The 22,574-nt window shown below is 38.7% G+C and overlaps 1 protein-coding gene across 1 annotated transcript in view; it reads right to left on the reverse strand.

Moving 5' to 3' along the window:
• The window catches only part of ULK4 (unc-51 like kinase 4), a 665,001-nt gene that overhangs the window by 200,197 nt on the left and 442,230 nt on the right, over positions 1-22,574 (reverse strand). The window contains exons 32-33 of the mRNA XM_049782607.1: positions 19,738-19,904; positions 11,232-11,330 (exon numbers count right to left, since the gene is read on the reverse strand). Of these exons, the coding sequence (XP_049638564.1) occupies positions 11,232-11,330; positions 19,738-19,904 (266 nt within the window). The remainder of the gene's footprint in view (positions 1-11,231; positions 11,331-19,737; positions 19,905-22,574) is intronic.

Below are 22,574 nucleotides of genomic sequence, written 5' to 3' on the forward strand. Positions count from 1 at the left end.
ACTTTGGGTTGAGTATATAGGTCTGATCATTTTTTATTTCTTCAATTTATTTTTAAATGGAGAAAATTATAGCATATGCTACAACATAAGTGAGCCTTGAAGACATGATACTAGGTGAAATAAGCCATCACACACACACACACACATAATCACTTAAATGAAGTAGTCAAAAATCATAGGAAAAGAGTAGGAGTGAAGGTCAGAGGGATAGCATCATGCATGCATAGGGTGTTTGCCTTGCAGACCACCAACCCTGGTTTGATCCCGGCATCCATATGACCCCCAGGCTCTTCTAGAAATAATTTCTGAGTGCAGAGCCAAGAGTAACCCCTGAGTATCACCAGGTGAGGTGACCCCAAAAGCAAAAACAAGAGTAGGAGTGATGTTGCCAGGTAATAAAGTGAAGTTACTAGATACAATTTCAGTTACAAAATATGCTAGGGACCGGACATATGTAGGGCATTCACCTTGCATGTGGCTGACCTAGGTTTGCCCCAGGTTTGATCTCCAGCATCCTTTATGGTCCCCAGAGCCTCCAGGAGCAATTTCTGAGCATGGAGCCAGGAGTAATCCCTGAGCATTGTCAGGTGTGACCCAAACCCTCACCCCCCAAAAATGTTATAAAATGGCTAAGATGACAAATTTTGTGTTATATTTCATGACTTACAAATTTCAAAGAATAAAATTATTTTCTTTGGCCCAAACCATGTAATTTCTCCCTACTAAAGTTTACCTATGTCAGCTTTTAACAGATCACAGGGCTTACTATATTGTTTTTTTCAATAATTAATTTGCATATTTATGTTCCTTGATCTTACATATAATGCTTTATGCTGATACATTATAATGCACTGTTATCTTCAGAGTATATGCTGGATCTCTAAAACTCAAGAATTTCTTGCCAAGAGGCAATACATTTAAAGCTGTGGAAAGCTGATAGACAATTCATTGAAAGAAAAGTTGTCCAGAGGATATTATGAAAAATAAAAAGTAGAGAGACTTAGCAGTTAAAACCAGGTGAGGGGAAGCCTAAAGTGAACAAGCTCTTGGTCAATGGGAAAAGACTCTCATTGATTAGCTAGTCAACAAGATAAATATGGTCCCTGCAAATTCTCTGACCTGTTCACTAAAAAGCTAGCAGTAAAGTCTGCATGCAATTGTTCAGTTCACAAAAAGTGATAACTGAAACCTGAGCTATGTTGTGAGGATGTTATCAGTATACATTAGAGGAATGTGCTTATGTATAGTAAAATATTCTAAATTATAAATAAAATTATGCAATTCAAGTATATATTTTAATAATTTTTAAATAGCACATTAAAATGAATACATCTTGGTATTTCATTTAACTTCATATTACAGGGCTGGAGTGATAGCGCAGTGGGTAGGGAACTTGCTTTGCATGAGGCAGACCTGGATTCAATCTCCAGGACTCCATAGGGTCCTCTGAGCACCACCAGGAATGGTCCCTGAATAAAGGACAGGAAAAAGACCTGAACACTACTAGGTGTGGCCCACATTGCTAAAGTAGTTTTAGAATTTTGTTTAATGGCATCACAGAAATCAGTTCCCAAGAATGAAGCTTAATTTCCAACTGAGCAATGTATAGGCTATTCACAAAGTGCTTGATACTAAAGACGATGCTTTATAACTAATGCTTAAATAATTCATTATGTACCTTTATCATTAGTCCTTATTACAAATTTTTAGAAGCAAGATGACTACACTCAAGGGTATGAATAACTTTAAGACCCTTGATTCATGGCAATTTATATTTTTATTACTAATATATATTCCAGTTTCCTTCCAACTTTGAAGACTATATTGCATTTCTTTGATTTTCTTTTTTGTTTGTTCTCGGCCTATACCTGGAAAAGTTCTTATTCCTGGCTTTATGCTCGCTCCTTAAGGAGTTCAAGGGATCATATGTGGTATTGGGGAAAAAAAACCTAGTCGCTGAATGCAAGGCAAGTGGCTTACCCTCTGTGCTACCTTTCCTGCTCAATTTACCTTTATTACTAGGGGTGTTAGATTTGCTTTAAAACATTAATGCTGGGCATTTGCAGTTTTGGTTGTTGTGACTGCCTATTAAATTCATACATCCACATTTTTCAGATAACTGTGGGCTCCTAAATTTTTCACAGGACCTTGTTAGAGAAATTGAATCCTTATGGATATTGATTTAAGTAAAGTTTGGCAATTCTAAAACTCATGGGTTATTATCTTCCAGCCCATATTTTTATATAATAAAAATATGGGATGTGCAAATTTTTTAAAATCACATTAAAATTTCTAACATATTTTATTTTAATTTATTATTGGGGCCCCCACCACTGCTCAAAGCAGTGGGACAGAAGTCACTGCCATAGGTCACTCAGCCAGATGTTTGGGCCTATAGGCTCAAAGGTTTGGGGGCACACAGTGCTGATTAAACAAAGGAATGAAGTTTTTTTTTGTTTCTTTGTTTTTGATTTTTGGTTCACACCCGGCAGCACTCAGAGGTTACTCCTGGCTCTATGCTCAGAAATCACCCCTGGCAGGCTCGGGGGACATATGGAATGCTGGGATTTGAACCGTCATCCTTCGGCATGCAAGGCAAATTCCCTACCTCCATGTTATCTCTCCAGCTCCGGGATAAAGCTTTTTGTAGGCTGCCTCAGGCTTCAAACTCATGTCATGTGCTATAAACCTCGGTGCAACATCTCCCAAGCCTTTTACTTGGTTTTCATAATTAACCCTTAGAACTGATTGCAAAGGGTGGTGGTATAGGATGCACTCTGGGTTCACTGGTGGAAAGAGGTTGACATTGGTGGTGGGAATGGCCCTGATTCACTGTATATGTGAAAATCAACTATGAAGGACTTTGTAGATCATAATGGTTTCAACAAAATAATTTATTTTTAATAAAGAACTGGTTGAAAGAATCAAATTACCAAAATTTATTTTCCTCATTGAACCACCTAATAACACAACAATTAATTATGGGGGGGGGGAAATCCACATTATTATCCTGTAAACCCAAGTGGCGAATTAGGAACAAAAATTAAAGGAGACCTTAAAAAAAAAACACTTAATAAATTTGATTTTGCTTTGGCACAACCTGCTTCACAGTTCTGTGCTCACCTCTTTCTTCTTGGTTTGCACTTGGATGACCTATACTCAATCCCTATAACCACACAAAGTCCTTTAATCCCTTCCAGAAACAAGAATGGGAATGAAAGACAGACAGACTGTCTAGTGAAGGTGTCACCCTGTTCCTCTAAAGGAGGAGAGGTGGGGTGCAGTCAACCTGTCTGGCCAGACTTTTGAAGAATGCCTGTCTTAGCTAGATAGGATCTACTCTTGATGATGCTAAAGAAAAGTATAAGCCATACAACATTTGTTAGTGATCTGTTTCGTTTTTCTACCAGGATTCCACAAAAAAGCAAATAAATATGGTTTTTGCCTTGCTCCAAAGGGCTAATAGTTTAGTGGGATAGGGCAGAGATCTAAAAAAAATTTCAGGACCATTTAATAAAAAGTGAAAATAAGAAAGACATTAAGGAAGTTCAATGATCTGGAATGGGTAGGATCTAATTCAGTCTGGCAGATATAAATGAACATCATGAAGAAGATGCCTTCAAAGCCAAGATGGAGGAGGCACACTGAGACAGAAATCTGAGGGAGAAGGCTACCATGCATTCCTGTGATGATGGGAAGGACTGTGGTGGGGTAAGCACAAAGTAAATCTATCATGAGTTTGGGTGACATGATGTGAATGAAGCAGGTCAGTAAAGGAAAAAAAAACAGGCAAAAATGACATTTAAAATTCTAGACCTGGGTGGCTGAAGAAAAACTAGTTTCAGTCACTGACAAGAAGAACACAGATGAGGAGCATAAGAAGTGATCCTGGTACATGTGTGTCAACCCCACTGAATGTGAGATGATTATGGACACCCAAAGAAATATCTAGAAGACAGATGAACCAGGGCTTATCAGAAAGGTTACCCTTATGAATTGGCCTAGTTATTCCTTAGAGTAGCTGTGTAGCAATATAACAAGATGCTCAACAATTGGGGGCATTGACTTGAAGAATATTTTGACTTGAAGAATATTGGCATTCTCTAGCACCATAAACTATAATGACTATAAATCATTTCCTTTACTTCGTGCCACTGAACAAAAGGCAACAACTTAAATGGGAAAAAAAATCAGACAAGTCTAAGTCCACCAGAATTTCAAAAGTACTACCACCCTTCCCCAGAGCCTTCTACTTTGTGGCCCATGATTTTTTTTTTTTTTTTTAGGTTTTTGGGCTATACCCAGTAACACTCAGGGATTACTCCTGGCTTTGTGCTCAGAAACCGCTCCTGGCTTGGGGGACCATATGGAATGCTGGGATTCAAACCACTGTCCTGGATCAGCTGTGTACAAGGCAAACGCCCTACCACTGTGCTATTGCTCCAGTTCCCCATGGTTTATTTTTAAAATTTAACAGTGATTTCAGAAATGAGAATTGTAAATGTTATGCTGCCACTGGTTAAGATGACTGGCAGAATCTCTAACTGTTCCAGCTCTGGCTCAATGCATCAGCATATCTAAACTGAACTGAAGAGGGATCTTTTTCAATAGCCAGGAAAGATTGGCATAGTATGAAACTTGCAAATAAATCTACAACTTGGCACCTTTGATGTTCCTTATAGGCTTGCAAATACCTATTTTAATTGTGGATAAAGGTGACAATAGCATAATTCTAGCAACTATCTACCTACAAAATTCATCTAAGAGGTACAGTCTAACTGTCCATTTTCTTTTTGTAAGGCATAAGAAGTAATTAAAAGTTAAACAATTAACCTTGCTTTATCTTTTTCTTTTATTTCCAAAGACATAGGCAACCTGCAATATGTTTTATTAGATAAATGTTATACTATGGCGATGTCTGAAGGATTCAGATTATCCTGAAATTGAGAACTGAGTGCAGTAATTCACAATGAAGTCCATCTGAGCATTTCCCGGGGAGATGTATCTAAATTCATCCTCTAAATACTTCATATGCAGACTAAAAATCACTGTCTTATTCCCCCGTCTCACTGAAATTCTCCTACAGGGTATAATATAAATACTGATCTTCAATTATGGTTTTATGGGTAAGTATGTCTACTTTCATAGGATTCTATCTGGAAAGAGCCTGCCTTTAAGGAAAATGCCTCCCAAAGTCTCCAAGTCAGATAAAAACTCAGTCTGTTTATTTTTCCCCATGGGAAAGCAATTCCAGTACTTTACTCTGTAGCCTATAACATTTTTAGGAAACACTGTAAGTTTTTACTTTTGGCCTATATATGCTCAAGTTTAGTTCTCAATACCCTATTACTATTTTTGACTTTATACACAGTTCTAAATTTGTATTCATCTTTGCCAAAGAAGATATACTGCAATGCTCTTATCTCACATGATAAATGCCTAAAGACATACCTAGATCCCATGTATCAAGCCAGAATCTAGCCAATACCCTAGTAGTATAATCAAGTTGCTAAGAGTTCTGAGTCCCAAAGACCTGTGGCAACCTCTCAGAGGGACACTTTATGGGAAGAAGAGGTTCTGCTGTGCTGGCAGTTGCATGGAGAGTGAGAGTATGGAGTAGGAGGCACCGGCTGGAGAGCTGACCTCAGCAGAAACCATAAAGTATTGGCCCTCAACTTGAGACCATCTTCCTGCTTTTCCCTCTCCAGCAGATATTGAGCACTGGCACCGAAACTCTCTTGCATGCATGTTTTTTGCATACATTTATCTCCTGGGATCCTCCTAAGATAGATTCATAGCACTCAGCACTGCAAGCTATCCAAAAATGCACACCAGCCCCATTCCCTACCCCAACCTGATAGTCAGAATTAACTCAACTCTGCTGGATGCTTCTTGCTTAACTAATGACAAAAGACCAGGTTAAGTCTGGGCCACCCCACAACTGGGTCCACTGTCTTAGTCATACCATCTCTGTGAAAGACAAACCTGTGGCTTGGAGATAGGGGTCCCTTTTAAGTTTGTATTTCCTTAGATGTTTCCCTCATTTTTAGAGTACCCTAAAGGGTTCTCTTTAAAACTTAATTACTTTTCAATGTGGCTTAATTACTCATATTAAACTTCAGTTAAGGTGATTCCAATTTCTGATTGGACCAATCCAGAATAAAATAATCACATCTTATTCTTTGGTTGTATCATTGATAGAATTTGCTAACCATCCCTCTTGATAGTTTTTACTTTTCTTTCAGATTGAAATGTATTGAAAAATTGAGTGCAAACATTTCCTACTTACTAAAATTTATTGATATGTTTTTAATATGAAATATGACAAATTTGGGCCGGGAGAGATAGCACAGCGGCGTTTGCCTTGCAAGCAGCTGATCCAGGACCTAAGGTGGTTGGTTCGAATCCCGTCATCCCATATGATCTCCCATGCCTGCCAGGAGCTATTTCTGAGCAGACAGCCAGGAGTAACCCCTGAGCACCGCTGGGTGTGGCCCAAAAACCAAAAAAAAAAAAAGAAAAATGACAAATTTGTTAAAAATTACCTTTCTAGGAATTGGAGAGATAGCATGGAGGCAGGGCATTTGCCTTGCAAGCAGAAGGACAGTGGTTCAAATCCCGGCATCCCATCTGGTCCCCCGAGCCTGTCAGGAGTGATTTCTGAGCATAGAGCCAAAAGTAACAACTGCGTGCCACTGGGTGTGACCCAAAAGCAAAAAAAAAAAAAAGAAAAAATTATCTTTCTAGAAAGATGCAAAGAAGGGACAATTTCTATCTTTAGAATTCAGAAATGAATCTAATTAATTAGTTTGAGTATATTAAAGTTTTCATATCCCCCATACTGGAATTTATAGTTTTATTCTATAAACCTGGTGGCAAATAATAGTAAATAAAGGGTATGCATCAGAAAATAGTAGTCACCACTGATATGTAAATGATTTGTATCTAAGACTATCCAATATGACTTTATTTTATATATATGTAATCTTTATTTAAACAGCTTAATTACAAATATGATTGTAGTTGAGTTTCAGTCATATAAAGGACACCCCTCTTCACCAGTGCAACATTCCCATCACCAATGTCACAGATCTCCCTCTGCCCCACCCCACCCCACCCCCACCTATACTTTAGACAGGCTTCTACTTTCCTTGTTCATTCACATTGTTATGATAGTTCTCAATGTAGTTATTTCTCTAACAAGACTCATTAGTCTTTGTGGTAAGCTTCATGTAGTGAGCTGGACCTTCCTCTCTTTTGTCTCTGAGAATTACTGCAAAAATGTCTTTTATTTTCTTAAAATCCATAGATGAGTGAGACTATTCTGTGTCTATCTCTCTCTGACATATTTCACTCAGCAATGACTATATTTCTAAATAAGGGAAAAAGTCAGAATTAATCCATTGGACAGGGGTGCCTCCCACCTTGAGCATTCATCATGACGACTCAACTTAGACTCCATGTGATGGATAGTGACCGTCCAACCTCAAACCACAGATTCCAACTGTAGAACTGACACAGTTCTACTATAACAGCACTAGAAATCAATCTCTCCACCAACCCCCTGTAAGTTCCTAACTCCTCTCTGATACCAACTTGCACCAGGTGAATACGACACTCAGATAATGAGGAAACAGCAAAGCCTTGACCTAAGAGCAGGTTGCTCTACTTCATCACCTAACGGTAAGATGAAATCAGAAGACACTTCACCCTTTGCCCTGTGAAAAAACCAAGATCCCTAAATACAGAAGATTGACATTAATACCGCAACTGAGCAGAACTTTTCCTGGGGCCAATAAGAAACACCCTAGCCTAGGCTTCGGCCTAGGATTTGTACAAAAAACAAGATCTCTAATCCCAGAATTCTGACTTTGACAACCGCAAGAAAGCAGAACTCTGGGAGCATAAGGAAAGACTCTATCCTAGTCATCATCCTAGGATCTGTGCAACAACCAAGATCACTAATTATAGAAGACTGACTAAAACAACTGTGACAGAGCAGAACTTCTGACAGGGGTCCTCAAACTTTTTAAACAGGGGGCCAGTTCACTGTCCCTCAGACCTTTGGAGGGTCTGACTATAGTAAAAACAAAACTTATGAACGAATTCATATGCACACTGCATATATCTTATTTTGCAATGAAGAAACAAAACAGATACAAATACAATATGTGGCCCGCGGGCCATAGTTTGAGGACCACTGTTAGAACCATAAAGAAAGACTGGATCCTAGATTTTGTCCTATGACCTGTGCAAATACCAAGATCTCTTAACTACAGAAGACTGACTTTGTCAGCCACAACTGAGCAGAACATTTCCTGGCACCATAAATAGACCTTGGGGTTCAATAATGAGCATGTCCAGAGCCTGTAGTTGTTCCCTTGACATTATGCTTCAAAGGTGAAGAAACCCTATATCTCTTAAGCCAGTGGTCGGCAACCTTTTTTTTTTTCAATTGAGCCAAACCTCGCCAAAACCACGATTGAAATTTATTTTGAGAGCCATACAGGGCACGCACTGACAGAGGCTAGGAGCAGAGTCCTGAATCCTGGAGCGGCCGCCTGGCATACAGAAGAGCCAAATTAAAAGTGAAAAGAGCCACATGTGGCTCGTGAGCCTCAGGTTGCCGACCACTGTCTTAGGCCAAGGGAATTTCCTTTCCAATTTCCCCAATAATTACTGTGCTTACCCAAAAACAAACTACCCACAAAACTTGCCACATCAGCTCTCCTTCCTTTTTTTTCTTTCTTGTTGTTGCTTATTGCTTGTTTCTTTTTCCTTTCACTTTCTTCTTTTAAATTGATATTGATAGCTCCTACATGAACTCCTCCCAGCTTTCCTTTCCCCCCCCCCCCTAACAGAACCACAGAACTTGAATCATCTTATTCTGCCTCATAAATTGAGGGGGGGAAAAAGTGGATGATACCAGGAGCAAGCAGTCACATGAACATTGAATGGAAATAAAAAATAATCAGACCTAAATAATATCAAACCCAAAGTCAACGACAACAGAATCAAGATACCCAAAAGTTATATACAAAGGGGAACTATTACACTATCAGTCCAGAGGGCAAACAGGGGAGGTATGGGATGCATGCTGGGAATAGGGGTTGAGGGAAGACAACACTGGTGGTGGGAATTTACTGTCACTATGTACCTTAAATGTAACTTTGAAAGATTTGTAACTCACATTGGTCACAATAAAAATGAAAAAAAAAAAGTAAATATTACAAAAAAAAGAATCCATTGGTCATGGTTTGTCAACCCCTGATTCACATTATCTTTATTTACTTTGTCAAATAATGAGAAAAATACATTAATACTTACAATAGTAGCATGATTCTTAGATTTATACCTGCAAACTCTTAGTTTTTTTCAATTTACATAGTCCAATGTTCTGATTATTTGATCCAAAAGGTATAGTTAAATCTACTGTGAATTTTATTTCTTACCATTTAGAATCCTTTTTTGTCCTCTTAAGAGGTTTATATTATTTTTAACATTAAATTTGTGCTTAATAAGAAAAGGATGTAGAAAAAAACATAAAGCAGGACAATAAAATTAAGATCAGAGATAAATTTGTTAATAAATCAAACAGATAAATTAACTTATTAAAAGAATATAAATATCCTTGGCATAAAATTATCATGAATAAATACAAATTGGGGCTGGAGAGATAATACAGCAGGTTAGGTGTTTGCCTTGCATGCAGCTAACCTGGGTTTAATCCCTGTCACCCAAGGGAAAACTCCTTGGGATAACTCCTGAGTACAGAGCGAGGGGTAGCCCCTGAGCATTGCTGGGTATTGCCTCTCCAAAAATAGAACAAAAAGAGAATACAAGCTGAAGTTAGTAAAAAAAATATATTTTTTAGGTAATAAAAGAACACACATTTCAGAATGTGGCAAACTCCAAATTTTGTCTCTAAGTAATACACACAAAAAGCTGTTATATATGTTTTACTAAGAAAATATTCTTCATTTGTATTGTTTTAACTTTTTATTTATTTACTTATTTGTTTATTTGCTATACAGATATATTTATCTCTATCACATCTTGCATCAATTTAGTCATTTGAAGATGTGTTGAGCATTTTCTCTGTCCTAAAGAGCTTGTGGTCTTTGCTCCCTGGAGCCTTTCTGAACCCTGCCCTTGGACTCTGAGACAGGGCAATTAGGTTCAGCTAAAACTCTGAGCTAGAAGACTTAAATGCTGCTCTTTTCTCAGTAAATTCATAGAACAAAGTTTTACACACAAGCTCCTTCTATCCTGTCAGGGGACTGTCCCATTTCCTGGGGTTTTGGGCTGGCCTCTTGCTTTATGGTATGCTCACTGTCCCTTGATCATGACAATTCCTCTTCATGGCTACTGGTATTAAAATAGGGACCAACTGTCTACCTGTTTTTCTGTTTATTTTGGCTGAGATAAACCCTTATTTGGTTGAGCACAATTAAGGCTAAAGGAATTACTTTTCCAGACTACACTGACCTACTTTCCAGCCAGCAGGCAGGAACAAGACAAGTGTAGGCAGCTTGGAGAACAGTGAGGAGTTGGGCGTCTCTGTGGGGGGCAGAGCAGCTAGTGATGCCTTAGCTGGGGTGGCCTGGACCCCAAGATGGGAGATGTACGCAGGAAGCTTTATGGAGTGGCATTGAGCTGCTGAAGCCCTTTTCTTGATGCAAGTCCAGAGCTTCTGCTGGATATTTTTAACACTCAATGTTCTTACCTGCTTTTATTCTATTTGCTTACTCCTCTTTCTGTGAAGACCAAAAGGAAAACTCTCTAGGTCTGTACACCTGCTTTCCTGGGGATTCCTGCATACAAAAGCAACTCTAAGACCTGGGCAGGGGGCAGACACCCATAATGGATCTTTTCTTCCCTCCCAGAATTTTAATTTTTTTAAATTTGTTCCTTCTTTTGAAATATTTTTACCTCAGATTCATTAAGGATTGAGATCATGCAATCCTTAAATATCTATTAAAATAAGTGATACACCACCTGGTTTTATAATTAAAAAGGAGTTTTATATTTCCATGCCAAATACTTCTCTGAAGTCTCTTTTGGGTTTAGTTTTGAAAGAGATTCTAATTGCATATACTCAGGACATCTTTTAATTTCAATAAAGTGAAAATTATCCCAGTCCCATAGATGTTCCTGACACACACCTGCACACATATATGTGCGCACATGCCTGCAAACTCATATACATGCACACAGAGGCTGGCTCTTACCAAGGGAACCAGCAGGCTGATGAGGTCTGTCAGAGGCTTGCTGACCAGCAGAAGGTCTTCTGCCATCTGTGTGTCCTTTTCTGAGCCTGATTTCTGTGCCTTGAATGGGGGAAGAGAGAAGAAAGCGGTCTTAGTCATTAGTCAACTAACAGTCAACAGGAGATAGTGTCCCTCAACCAAGCACAAAGATTCTTCAACTTACTCGGTGTACTTACCCCCTTTTGGAGAAATGAAATTACTCATCACCATATGACTCCCTCCCCAAATTAAACAAGTAAAAACCAGAAAGTGCTCCTCAACCCAAGTCTCTTATCTGCTGTCTGCATTATTCCAGTGTCTCTGGGTGGGAGAGCTATCGCCTACTGTGGGAAAGCTATCACCTACTGTGGGAAATGCAATCTTGAGATCAAGTAGGGAGAAGAGAATGACACCTACTTAAAGCATCAGAGTACACATCACACCACGCCTCAACCAATCACAATGTTGCATTCAAGCAGGCTCTACTGGTGGATAAAGCCTTGCCAAGGGCAGTCCTTGAAAGAATGGAGAGTGTTCAGACCAAAGTGGGTAAGCACTTTATCTTTTCATTCTCCAAGAGCTCCCCACTTTTTCAAGAGAGAAACTCAAGTTCAGAGAAATCTAAAACTCTTAGGAAATACATGACATAAGTCAGAGGAAAAACCAAAGCCTTCTGACTTCAAATCCAGCCTGCTCATTTCTCCCAGGTATTCTTGTTTGTTTTTGTTTCAAGGACACATGATGGTGCTGAGACATCATTTCTGGTAGTATGTGGGACACCATAAGGCACCAAAGATCAAACTAGGTATCTGGCATGCAAAACATGTGCTTCTGACTTTAGAATTAGCTTTCCCAATCTTCTCTTGGGCAATTTTACTGCACATTATATGATCAACCTGAATACATTCTGCTATTTTCTCCCCTACATACAAATACAGGCCCAAATAATTACTAAGATATTTATTCAGTTTTTTTTATTTATCCAGAGTCTGCAAGGACAGGCCTTGGATACAGGTTTATATTGCTTGGAAGTAGTACTGAATGAAACCACAATGAAAATAAGGAATGACAAGAGAGTCACTCTGAGGGTGAATTCTTGGAAGAGCTTCACGGAACAGATTTCTATCAAGAGATGGCTCACTTAACACTGAAAAGGCCACTGATTATTTTGTTTGCAATAGTATATTTCACCACTGAGTCCTCTCCATTTCGAATTTCACTCAGAACAAACAAACCCACTTTTAGGTAAAGACTTTGACCAGAGGGGGCTGAGGACTGCTTGCCTCAGGTCATTAACATGGACTCCAGGATGCTATTCTCATTAAAGACAAAACTTTCATTTGCTCTTTGGACTGCAGGCAGAATTGGACTTATTGGAGTTGTCTGTTTTCTCTTTTTCTGGAGGAGTCAATGAAAATCAGGTGTCAGACTTCTAGGAAATTGCATCTATGTGAAGCCAAGATCTATAGTGGTGATCACTCTCATGGAACCCTAGCCACACTTTTCCTCCCAAGCTCTTCCCCACAAATTATATCAGAAAGATACAATTTCTCTGCAAACAAGTGTGAAGTACTATCCTAGAAGACAGAACCATTCTAAATCATAGCTGCTGATTTCCTGTCACTTTTCACTGTTCTTTGGAGAATGCTTTTTTAGAGAACAGGACACAGCCTTGTAAACCAGGATACAAACAATGAAGGCCAGGTGCTGTTGTCTTCTTTCCAAGCACCTGTCAGTAAGAATGAGGCCACAAATACTCTCAAGAAGTAGTGTGTCCTAGATCCTCTATGATCTACATCATTTTTTTAAACCACCAAGAAATATCTAGAGACCCTGTCTGCATCCTTGCAACATTGTCAAGGATTCCAGAAAAGAAAAACCAGACACACCAGGGAGGGACAAAGCAAAAAATGAATGAAAAGTTCAATAATTATCACAAAATCAGGGGTCCATAATAGAATCAAAGGGGTCTCTGCTGTGTCAGGAGTGAACAGAGAAATTAGCCACAAATTCAGGGTTCCAGGTCAACCTTTTCTCTCTAATTTCTTAGTATCTCCCCTCCCTTAAAGCCAGCCTCTGAATCTGTGTGAGGTTCTATTGCTAAGGACCCTTTCCAAGGACAGAAAGTTCTTGACTTACCCCACTCTTGCCCATTCAATGTTATCAACTTAGCTAGTTTGATAGGACCCAGACCAAAAATGGTAGCCAAATGAGCTGAGGTGCTAGGAAGAGGGTCTGACATTAGTAGTTAGATTTGTTATTTAAGATGAACTATATATTATTTAGTGATGGGTTAGTCATGGGATGTGAAAAAAGAGGAACAAAGTAGGAAGAATCCAAGGTTCCTACTTGGCAATGCAGGTGAAGATGCAACAACTTTTATCAGAAAACTGGTTTAGTTAGGTAGATCCTGAGTTAAACTTTAGATGCCTCGAATATGAGGTGACTCTGGCAGCATAGTAGTTGTAATATTGAAGAAGCCACTAAAGATAAAGTATGGACTTCAGAAGAGAACTATGGATAAAATATAATTTTAATGATTTTTACATTATAAAAAGAGGGAATGCCAATTTCTGAGTCTTATTTATATTAAATTGCAATTTAGCATTCCCCAAAATGATAAAGGAATATAGTTACCTTCTCAGCATTATAAAAACAAGTAATGATTTCCAAGTTTTATCTAATCTAGCATTGCTAATATGAATCTAGACCACAAGGGGTGGGAAATGGTAAATAAGGAGTAGTAGAAAAAAGTGGTATCTATAAGAGAGACATAGTGCAGGATTCATTTAGAAAATCCCAAATCAACTGTTTGGAATGGGTATGGGCATCCTGGGAGTTTGGCAAGCAGGACCAGAAAAATACCCTAAGATTGAATGTTTCACCAACGAGGTAGAAAACCCTTTCCGAACTGGAGTTTTCACAAGAAGGGAGAAACATTATGGGGGCTATAAGCTATGGCAGTAAAGTGGTCATTTACATTCAATAACCAGACAGAGAAGAGCTCATAGGTAAGACAGATGGCAGGGTAGGGAGGATTCAGAGCAAAGTCAAGTGGATAACAAGAGCCATTAAACAGGGATGATGGTCACACTACCACGTGAATGAGACTGGATAGCCCAGTGGCTACTTTTCATCTCTTAGAAACATCAACATATCTGTAGATAAACAACAATTGAACTTCCTTGCTGTCAAGTTCAAGTCTGTCAAGTTCACTCTCCATCTCAGATGTGACAGACAAGGTTCAAGTTGGGTGACTAGGATTTTTTGTTTGTTTTTGTTTTCAGGCCACACCCTGTGACACTCAGGGGTTACTCCTGGCTATGCACTCAGAAATCGCTCCTGTCTTGGGGGACCATATGGGACACTGGGGAATCAAACCTCGGTCTGTCCTAGGTTAGCGGTAGCAAGACAAACGCCTTACCACTTGCACCCACCACTCCAGCCTAGAATTTTAATAGTAAATGCTTGCTTTCCTGAGGCCCCAAACTGGATTACAATCCCCATCTCTGATACTCACTCTGCCATGTTTACTAGATTCACAAGGGCAAAATAAAATCAAACTTAACCTGAAAAGTTAGGTCTCAGTTGGTTCAGTAAAATAGAGAGCATTCTGCCACATACTGTGATACTGAAATAAGGAAGTCATGGCCAACAGAAAGTCCCTTGTAAACAGGAAGGTAAAGTGAGCACCTGTCTTGTTGCTAGTGACACAACAACCAATTATTTCTTGCTCTTTCTAGACCAGCTATATGTAAGGCACTTTTGATGTCTTTAATCTTTCATTGAAATTTCTTGCTAACAAAGCAGAGAACTTATTATCATGCCTACTTTTAAGATGAAGGACTGAAATTCGAAGACATCATTAGTTCAGGGTCATACAGGTAGTAGGTAATAGGGCTAGAATTCAAATCCCAGGCATTCCAACTTGCAAGACTCACATGCTCTCACCACATGAGTGAGCCTTGACCCAGTACTTTCACCCAACTCTCAGGGAGTTAAAGTTAGATTCAATCAATTCTGAAACACACAGGAAGTATAGGAGTCTAATTTTGAAGGTAAGTATTACTCCCCTACCTTCTTCTTGACTCTCTACTACATATGCTCAGATCATACATTTTAGTTTCTGAAAAAGTGTTTTGTAAAGCTAGCACAATTACAATTTTTTTTTTTTAGTTTTTGAGTTATACCTGGTTGCACTCAGGGTTACACCTCGCTCTGCATTCAAAAATCACTCCTAGCAGACTAGGTATGCAGGGATCAAAGCTGGGAAGGCTGTGTGCAACGCAAATGCCCTATCTACTGTGCTATTGCTCCAACCCACAATTACAATTTTTAACACTAAAATCGCTCATTTCTTCTACTTTAGAGATATTTTTGTTAGAAGACACTAGTTTTGAATGTAGAGGCACTACCAGGCAAATCATACATAAAAAAGGAAGAAGTGGGGACAGAGAGATAGCATAGCAGTAGATTTGATTCCCAGCCTCCCATATTGTCCCCTCAAGCCTGCCAGGAGTGATTTCTGAGAGTAGAGCCAGGAGTAACCTCTGAGAGCTACCAAGTATGGCCCCAAATGCCAAAAAAAAAAAAAAAAATGAAGAAATTATGTATGTTTTGGAAAATAAATACTAAACCCTAGAAGAAAGTGTCTTTGATGCACATACCATTTCTTTTCTAACGTTTTCCCCATATTTAATCTCAAGGACTCCATCTCTTTCTGACTGACACATCATGGAGATCAAAGTCAGCAGTTAGGGCCAAAAGTAGTATGTGGCAGATAGAGGGGAGGATTGGAAAGATGGACTCTTTAAATTAAACAAAGGTGTTGAAGAAAATAAGAAAAGAAAAACCACAGTGAATTTTTGGTTCACTGACAAAGGGGGTGTTCTTTATATAACTGATACCCAACTACAATCATGTCTGTAATCAAGATACTTAATAAAAAATACTTTGCACTGAGTATTTTGAAACACCCTTGAATACCAAATCACTCCTAACTAAAAAGGATTTCAATAATATTTTAACTTCTGACACTATTTATCTATAAACTATAAAACATTGTTTTTAAATACACTGATAACATTGAAACATCCTCTGAGAGCAGCTATCAAGTGCATCTTGAAGAATTATATTAAACTACCACTATAGACACTGAAATAATAAGAGGCAATGTCTTCTGAAGAGACACTTGCCAGGAAATATAGAAAAAGCTAAAATAAATTCTTGATTCAAGGTTCCATAGATACTATTTATGCTTTGACATTAATTAATAATCACTTCAGATAAACAAAGACAAAATAGTTCAAAGATAATTTTAATCTTCTGTTTTATAGGTTTGCAGTGAACACTTACTACCAGGTTTGTAAAGTGGGATTTCTGATTTTATTAACATTCTAGACAAGATAAAATTTAGATTAGATTAACTGTAGATAAAAGATACCAGTTATCATAATGATGAATAACAGAGATATACCAGGGCCTAAGGAGTCATTCTTTTCTCTGCTATTATGGCTCTTGGCAATATATCACAACAGTTTGATCTAAGCATTAGCCTCTATCTTAGTCAGGATGCTAACACATGTATAAATACCTTATAATTTTCACAGGTTTTTAAATTAATATCCTTATTTAAACACCTTGATTACAAATATGATTGTAGTTGAGTTTCAGTCATGTAAAGAACACCCCCTTCACTAGTGCAACATCCCCATCACCATGTCCCAATTCTCCCTCCTCCCCACCCCACCCCCACTTGTACTTGAGACAGGCTTTCTTACTTCCCTCATTCATTCACATTGCTATGATAGTTCTCAATGTAGTTATTTCTCTAACTGCACTCATTACTCTTTTTGGTGAGCTTCATGTCATGAGCTGGAACTTCCAGTCCTCCTATCTCTTGTCTCTGAGAATTATTGCAAAAAAAAAAAAAAGTCTTCTATTTTTCTTAAAACCCATAGATGAGTGAGACTACTCTGCATCTATCTCTCTCACTCTGACTTAGTTCAATCAGCACAATAGATTCCATGTACACCCATGTATAGGAAAATTTCATGACTTCATTTCTCCTGACGGCTGCATAATATTCCATGTGTATATGTACCACAGTTTCTTTAGCCATTCATCTGTTGAAGGCATCTTAGTTGTTTCCAGAGTCTTGCTATGGTAAACAGTGCTGCAATAAATATAGGTGTGAGGAAGGGATTTTTGTATTATATTTTTGTGTTCCTAGTGTATATCCCTAGGAGTGGTATAGCTGGATCATATGGGAGCTCAATTTCTAGTTTTTGGAGGAATCTTCATATCACTTTCCATAAAGGTTGGACTAGATGGCATTCCCATCAGCAGTGAAAAAGAGTTCCTTTCTCTCCACATTCCTGCCAGCACTGCTTGTTCTCATTCTTTGTGATGTGTACCAATCTCTGTGGTGTGAGATGGTAACTCATAGTTGGTTTTATTTGCATCTCCCTGATGATTAGTGATGTGGAGCATTTTTTTCATGTGCCTTTTGGCCATTTGTATTTATTTCTTCTTTGACAAAGTGTTTGTTCATTTCTTCTCCCCATTTTTGATGAGATTAGATGATTTTTTTTCTTGTAAAGTTCAGTCAGTGCCTTTTATATTTTGGATATTAGCCCCTTATCTGATGGGTATTGGGTGAATAGTTTCTCCAACTTAGTGGGTGGCTCTTGTATCCTGGGCACTGTTTCCTTTGAGATGCAGAAGCTTCTTAGCTTAATATATTCCCATCTGTATATCTATGCTTCTACTTGTTTGGAGAGTGCTGTTTCCTCCTTAAAGATGCCTTTAGTCTCAATGTCATGGAGTGTTTTACCTACGTGTTGTTCTTATGGTTTAGATCTGATATCAAGGTCTTTAATCCATTTGGATTTTACCTTCATACATGGTGTTAGCTGGAGTCTGAGTTCGCTTTTTTGCAAATGGCTAACCAGTGTGCCAACACCACTTGTTGAAGAGGCTTTCCCTGCTCCATTTAGGATTTCTTGCTCCTTTATCAAAAATTAGATGACTGTATGTCTGGGGAACATAATCTGAGTACTCAAGCCTATTTCACTGATCTGAGGGTCTGTCTTTATTCCAATACCATGCTGTTTTGATAACTATTGCTTTCTAATACAGTATGAATTGGGTAAAGTAATGCCTCCCTATTTGAGGGTGTTTATTGTTCCAAATGAATTTCAGAAGTGTTTCATCCACTTTTTTGAAGAATGTCATGGGTATCTTTAGAGGGATCGTGTTAAATCTGTATAATGCTTTGGGGAGTATTGCCATTTTGATTATGTTAATCCTGCCAATCCATGAGCAGGGTATGTATTTCCATTTCTGCGTGTCCTCTTATTTCTTGGAGCAGGGTTTATAGTTTTCTTTCTATAGGTCCTTCATGTCTTTAGTCAAGTTGACTCCAAGATATTTGAGTTTGTGTGCCACTAATGTGAATGGGGTTGTTTTATTTCTTTCAATTTTTTTGTTTGTTTTGTTTTTGGGTCACATCAGGCAGCGCTCAGGGGCAACTTCTAGATCTATGCTCAGAAATCTCTCCTGGCAGGCTTGGGGGACCATATGGGATGCTGAGATTCGAACCACCGTCCTTCTGCAAGCAAGGCAAATGCCCTACCTCCATGCTATCTCTCTGGTCCTGGGGTTATTTTCTTAATGTCCATTTCTTCCCTATCATTATTGGTGTATAAAAAGGCCATTGATTTTTGTGTGTTAATTTTGTAGCCTGCCACATTGCTATATGAGTCTATTGTTTCTAGAAGCTTTTTGGTAGAGTCTTTAGGATTTTTTAAGTAGAGTATCAAGTCATCTGCAAACAGTGAGAACTAATCTCACAGAAGGGGCAGACTCTTCTCACCTGCCTTCACAGACAAAGGTGGTACCTTTCTGCCAGGGTGCTTCCGGTAGCTGGTTTTCACTCAGTCTTTCTTGGCCTTTCTGCTTGGGCACCCCTAGGAGACAGTTTTCCTGGGCCTTTCTTGGTCTTCTCATGAGAGTTTCAGAAGACAAAGAGAAGAGATACATGCAAAGGGGACAGGTCCCCTCAGTCTCTCCCAGTTGCTAATCTCACAGCAGGAGCAGACCCCTCCCCACTTGCCTTCACAGACAAAGGAGGTACTTTCTGCAGGAGCCCTAAGAAGTTCTAAAGCAAATGATTGCCTTGCTTAAGGAAGATCCCCAGCCAGCCCTCAATGAGTCCTTGCTTTATTCTATCCTGGTTTCCAGTAAGGTTTTGTGATCAAGTTATCTGTTCTTGACACTGCACACTCTATGGTAGCCACTCTGTTACTTCTGTCCTAACACACGAATCTTGAGCATTCTATTATATTTCTGAAGCCATTACTTTCACACACAACTGTATATTCTCTTTTCAAAGACAGACTCATATGAGAAACATTAGAAAGAAGAAAAGGAAAGGAAATATGACATGTAGTAAGCTTGTTCAAGACAAGGGCACAGCATCATTTACCTGCAAAGCTAGTCGAACGATGCTGGATGTATAAGTCAGCATGCCATGCAGAATATCTAGCAGGGAAAAGAGCAGTGCAGCAGCGGTCTCATTGTTGTTCTTATTGTCCACATCCAAACACAGTGTGGCAGTTTTGGTGAACAGGTTACAGATATGACTGACCAGTCCTGAGGAAAAAAGGAGTGAAGGCAAAATGTGCATTAAAAATGACATGTAAATCCATAAATCCAGCAGATTGTAGTTCCTAAACTTTGTTTAAAGGCATCATTTTTCATTGTCCAGAGGAACCTTGGGGTCTCTATATGGGCTTAGAAGATATTGAGTCATTACAAGTGATTAATCAAAAAAGCATTTTATCAATGCATTTTCAGAAAGATTGTGATTTTCAGATTAGAGTAAGATAAGATTAAAAATGCCAAGCTATAACATGTATAACATATACAAAAGTCCTATTAAGACGTTGTTGATCTTGATCAATTTATAGTCTGAAGTGTATCAATAAAAACCATTTTTTTTATAATTGGGAGGGTGTTATTTATTTTAAAATTGTCTTTATTATTATCCTTCAGAGTCGCACATACAATCATGATATAACTGTGGCAGAAATGTAATACAAATAATAGAATGAAGCTAAATGGGTTTGAAAAAGGACCTTTAATACTAGGTCTCAGTGTTGTAGAAAATTGTTTCTTTGAAGAGGACTGTTTTATGTGAGCACAGAGGGAAGAAAGGGGATATGAAAGCCTAGCATGTAATAAAAAGTTGTGTACCAGTGGACCTACTATATATTCCTCCTTAGCTCCAGTATGATCAATTAACGTAAACCCTGCCGAGCACAGCCATCCACTGGCATCTCTTCTCTACAATGCATTCAAACTTCTAGTAAAGTGTAAAACCATGCATAGGCATCTCCATTAAGGAGGGATTCAGTAGGCCCACCAGATGTGTCACCGAATTTTCCTGGAGCGGAGAACTGATATTCACCGAGAAATGTTTGTCCAGCAGACCCATTGCGGAAGTTTCTGCCCCTACATGGATTACTGGCAATATTTCTGAGATTCATGTCATGGTACTGACATTACATTCCCTTCTTTTATGGGCTATTTTTCCCTTGTAAGATTACAGGTCAAAATAGGGCCTCAATCAAATTCTTATGCCCAGAAAAATCCCAGCACCAAAAGCTAACAAAGACAAGCTTCCTCTCCCCTTGTCAGACATATGTACATCTAAAAGTCGTTCAGCCAAGTTAGCTCTGAGTCTCTGTAAATACTAGCCATCCACAAAATTTTCATTTCTTTAACTTAGCTCTCTGCTAACACAAATAGCAAAAAAGCAGCTTCAATTTTTTCCTGCTAGCCTGCTGACCTGTAAAACTGGTTTAGCTACAAACTATTCTATCTAGCAACCCCTCCTCTTTATTATGCTACTTCCTCCTTTCTAACTCAGGACTTCTTTTTTTTTTATAATTATCTTTATTTAAACACCATGATTACAAATATGATTATAGTTGTATGATTACAGTAATGTAAAGAACACCCCCTTCACCAGTGCAACATTCCCACTACCAATTTCCCAGATCTCCCTCCTTCCCACCCCACCCCCACACCTGTACTTGAGACAGGCTTTTTACTTCCCTCATTCATCCACATTGTTATGATAGTTTTCAGTGTAGTCATCTCTCCAACTGCACTCATCACTCTATGTGATGAGCTTCATGTCATGAGCTGCACCTACCAGCCCTCATCTCTCTTGTCTCTGAGATACTGTTAAAAATGTCTTTCATTTTTCTTAAAACCCATAGATGAGTGAAACCATTCTGTGTCTTTCTCTCTCCCTCTGACTTACTTCACTCAGCAATATGGATTCTGTGTACATCCATGTATAGGAAAATTTCATGACTTCATCTCTCCTGACGGCTGCATAGTATTCCATTGTGTATATGTACCACAGTTTCTTTAGCCACTCATCTGTTGAAGGGCATCTTGGTTGTTTCCAGAGTCTGGCTATTGTAAATAGCGCTGCAATGAATATAGGTGTAAGGAAGGGATTTTTGTATTGTATTTTTGTGTTCTTTGGGTATATTCCTAGGAGTGGTATAGCTGGATCGTATGGAAGCTCAATTTCCAGTTTGTGAAGGAATCTCCATATCGCTTTCCATAAAGGTTGTACTAGACAGCATTCCCACCAGCAGTGAAAAAGAGTTCCTTTCTCTCCACATCCCTGCCAGCACTGCTTGTTTGTTTTTTTTTGTGATGTGTGCCAATTTCAGTGGCGTGAGGTGGTACTAAATAGTACTAACTCAGGACTTCTTAGAAAGCTCCTTTTCACCTGAGCTGCCTTGCTAGTCAGTTTGATATGTATATTTAAGAGGCCTACTGTTAATGTTTCTGTTTTTCTTGAACCCTTGCTTTTTGTCAACATGGAAATTTCTTTCATGCTTAAGACTGTGGTTTTGCACTATATATAACTCCCAGCATGAAGATTAAATTTTGTCACATGCTTGCCAGAACGTGTTGTCCCCATACTTTGTGTGGTCTCATCATTTCTCATTTATTTCATATTTTGCTGTCTGTGTTTTACCCACTCCCTGAAGTAGGCTCATTGAAGCCCACTGGAGCTGTGGGACAGAAGCTGCCCACAGCAGTGATTAACCTAGTTTCTCTAGATACATGCAATCGCATTCTTGGACTACAAAAGTAATTAATGTGATCATTAAACACAGAGCAGCCAAAATTATAGGGACATCATTCAAAGTTGTACTCCTTGTGGCAAATGCTAGTGTTTAAGTCACAAAGCTGAAGATAAATATGTTGGAGGCAAAAGTAGAATGAGTTACT

The sequence above is a fragment of the Suncus etruscus genome, chromosome 10 (genome assembly GCF_024139225.1).
Source record: "Suncus etruscus isolate mSunEtr1 chromosome 10, mSunEtr1.pri.cur, whole genome shotgun sequence".
Lineage (NCBI taxonomy): Eukaryota > Metazoa > Chordata > Mammalia > Eulipotyphla > Soricidae > Suncus > Suncus etruscus.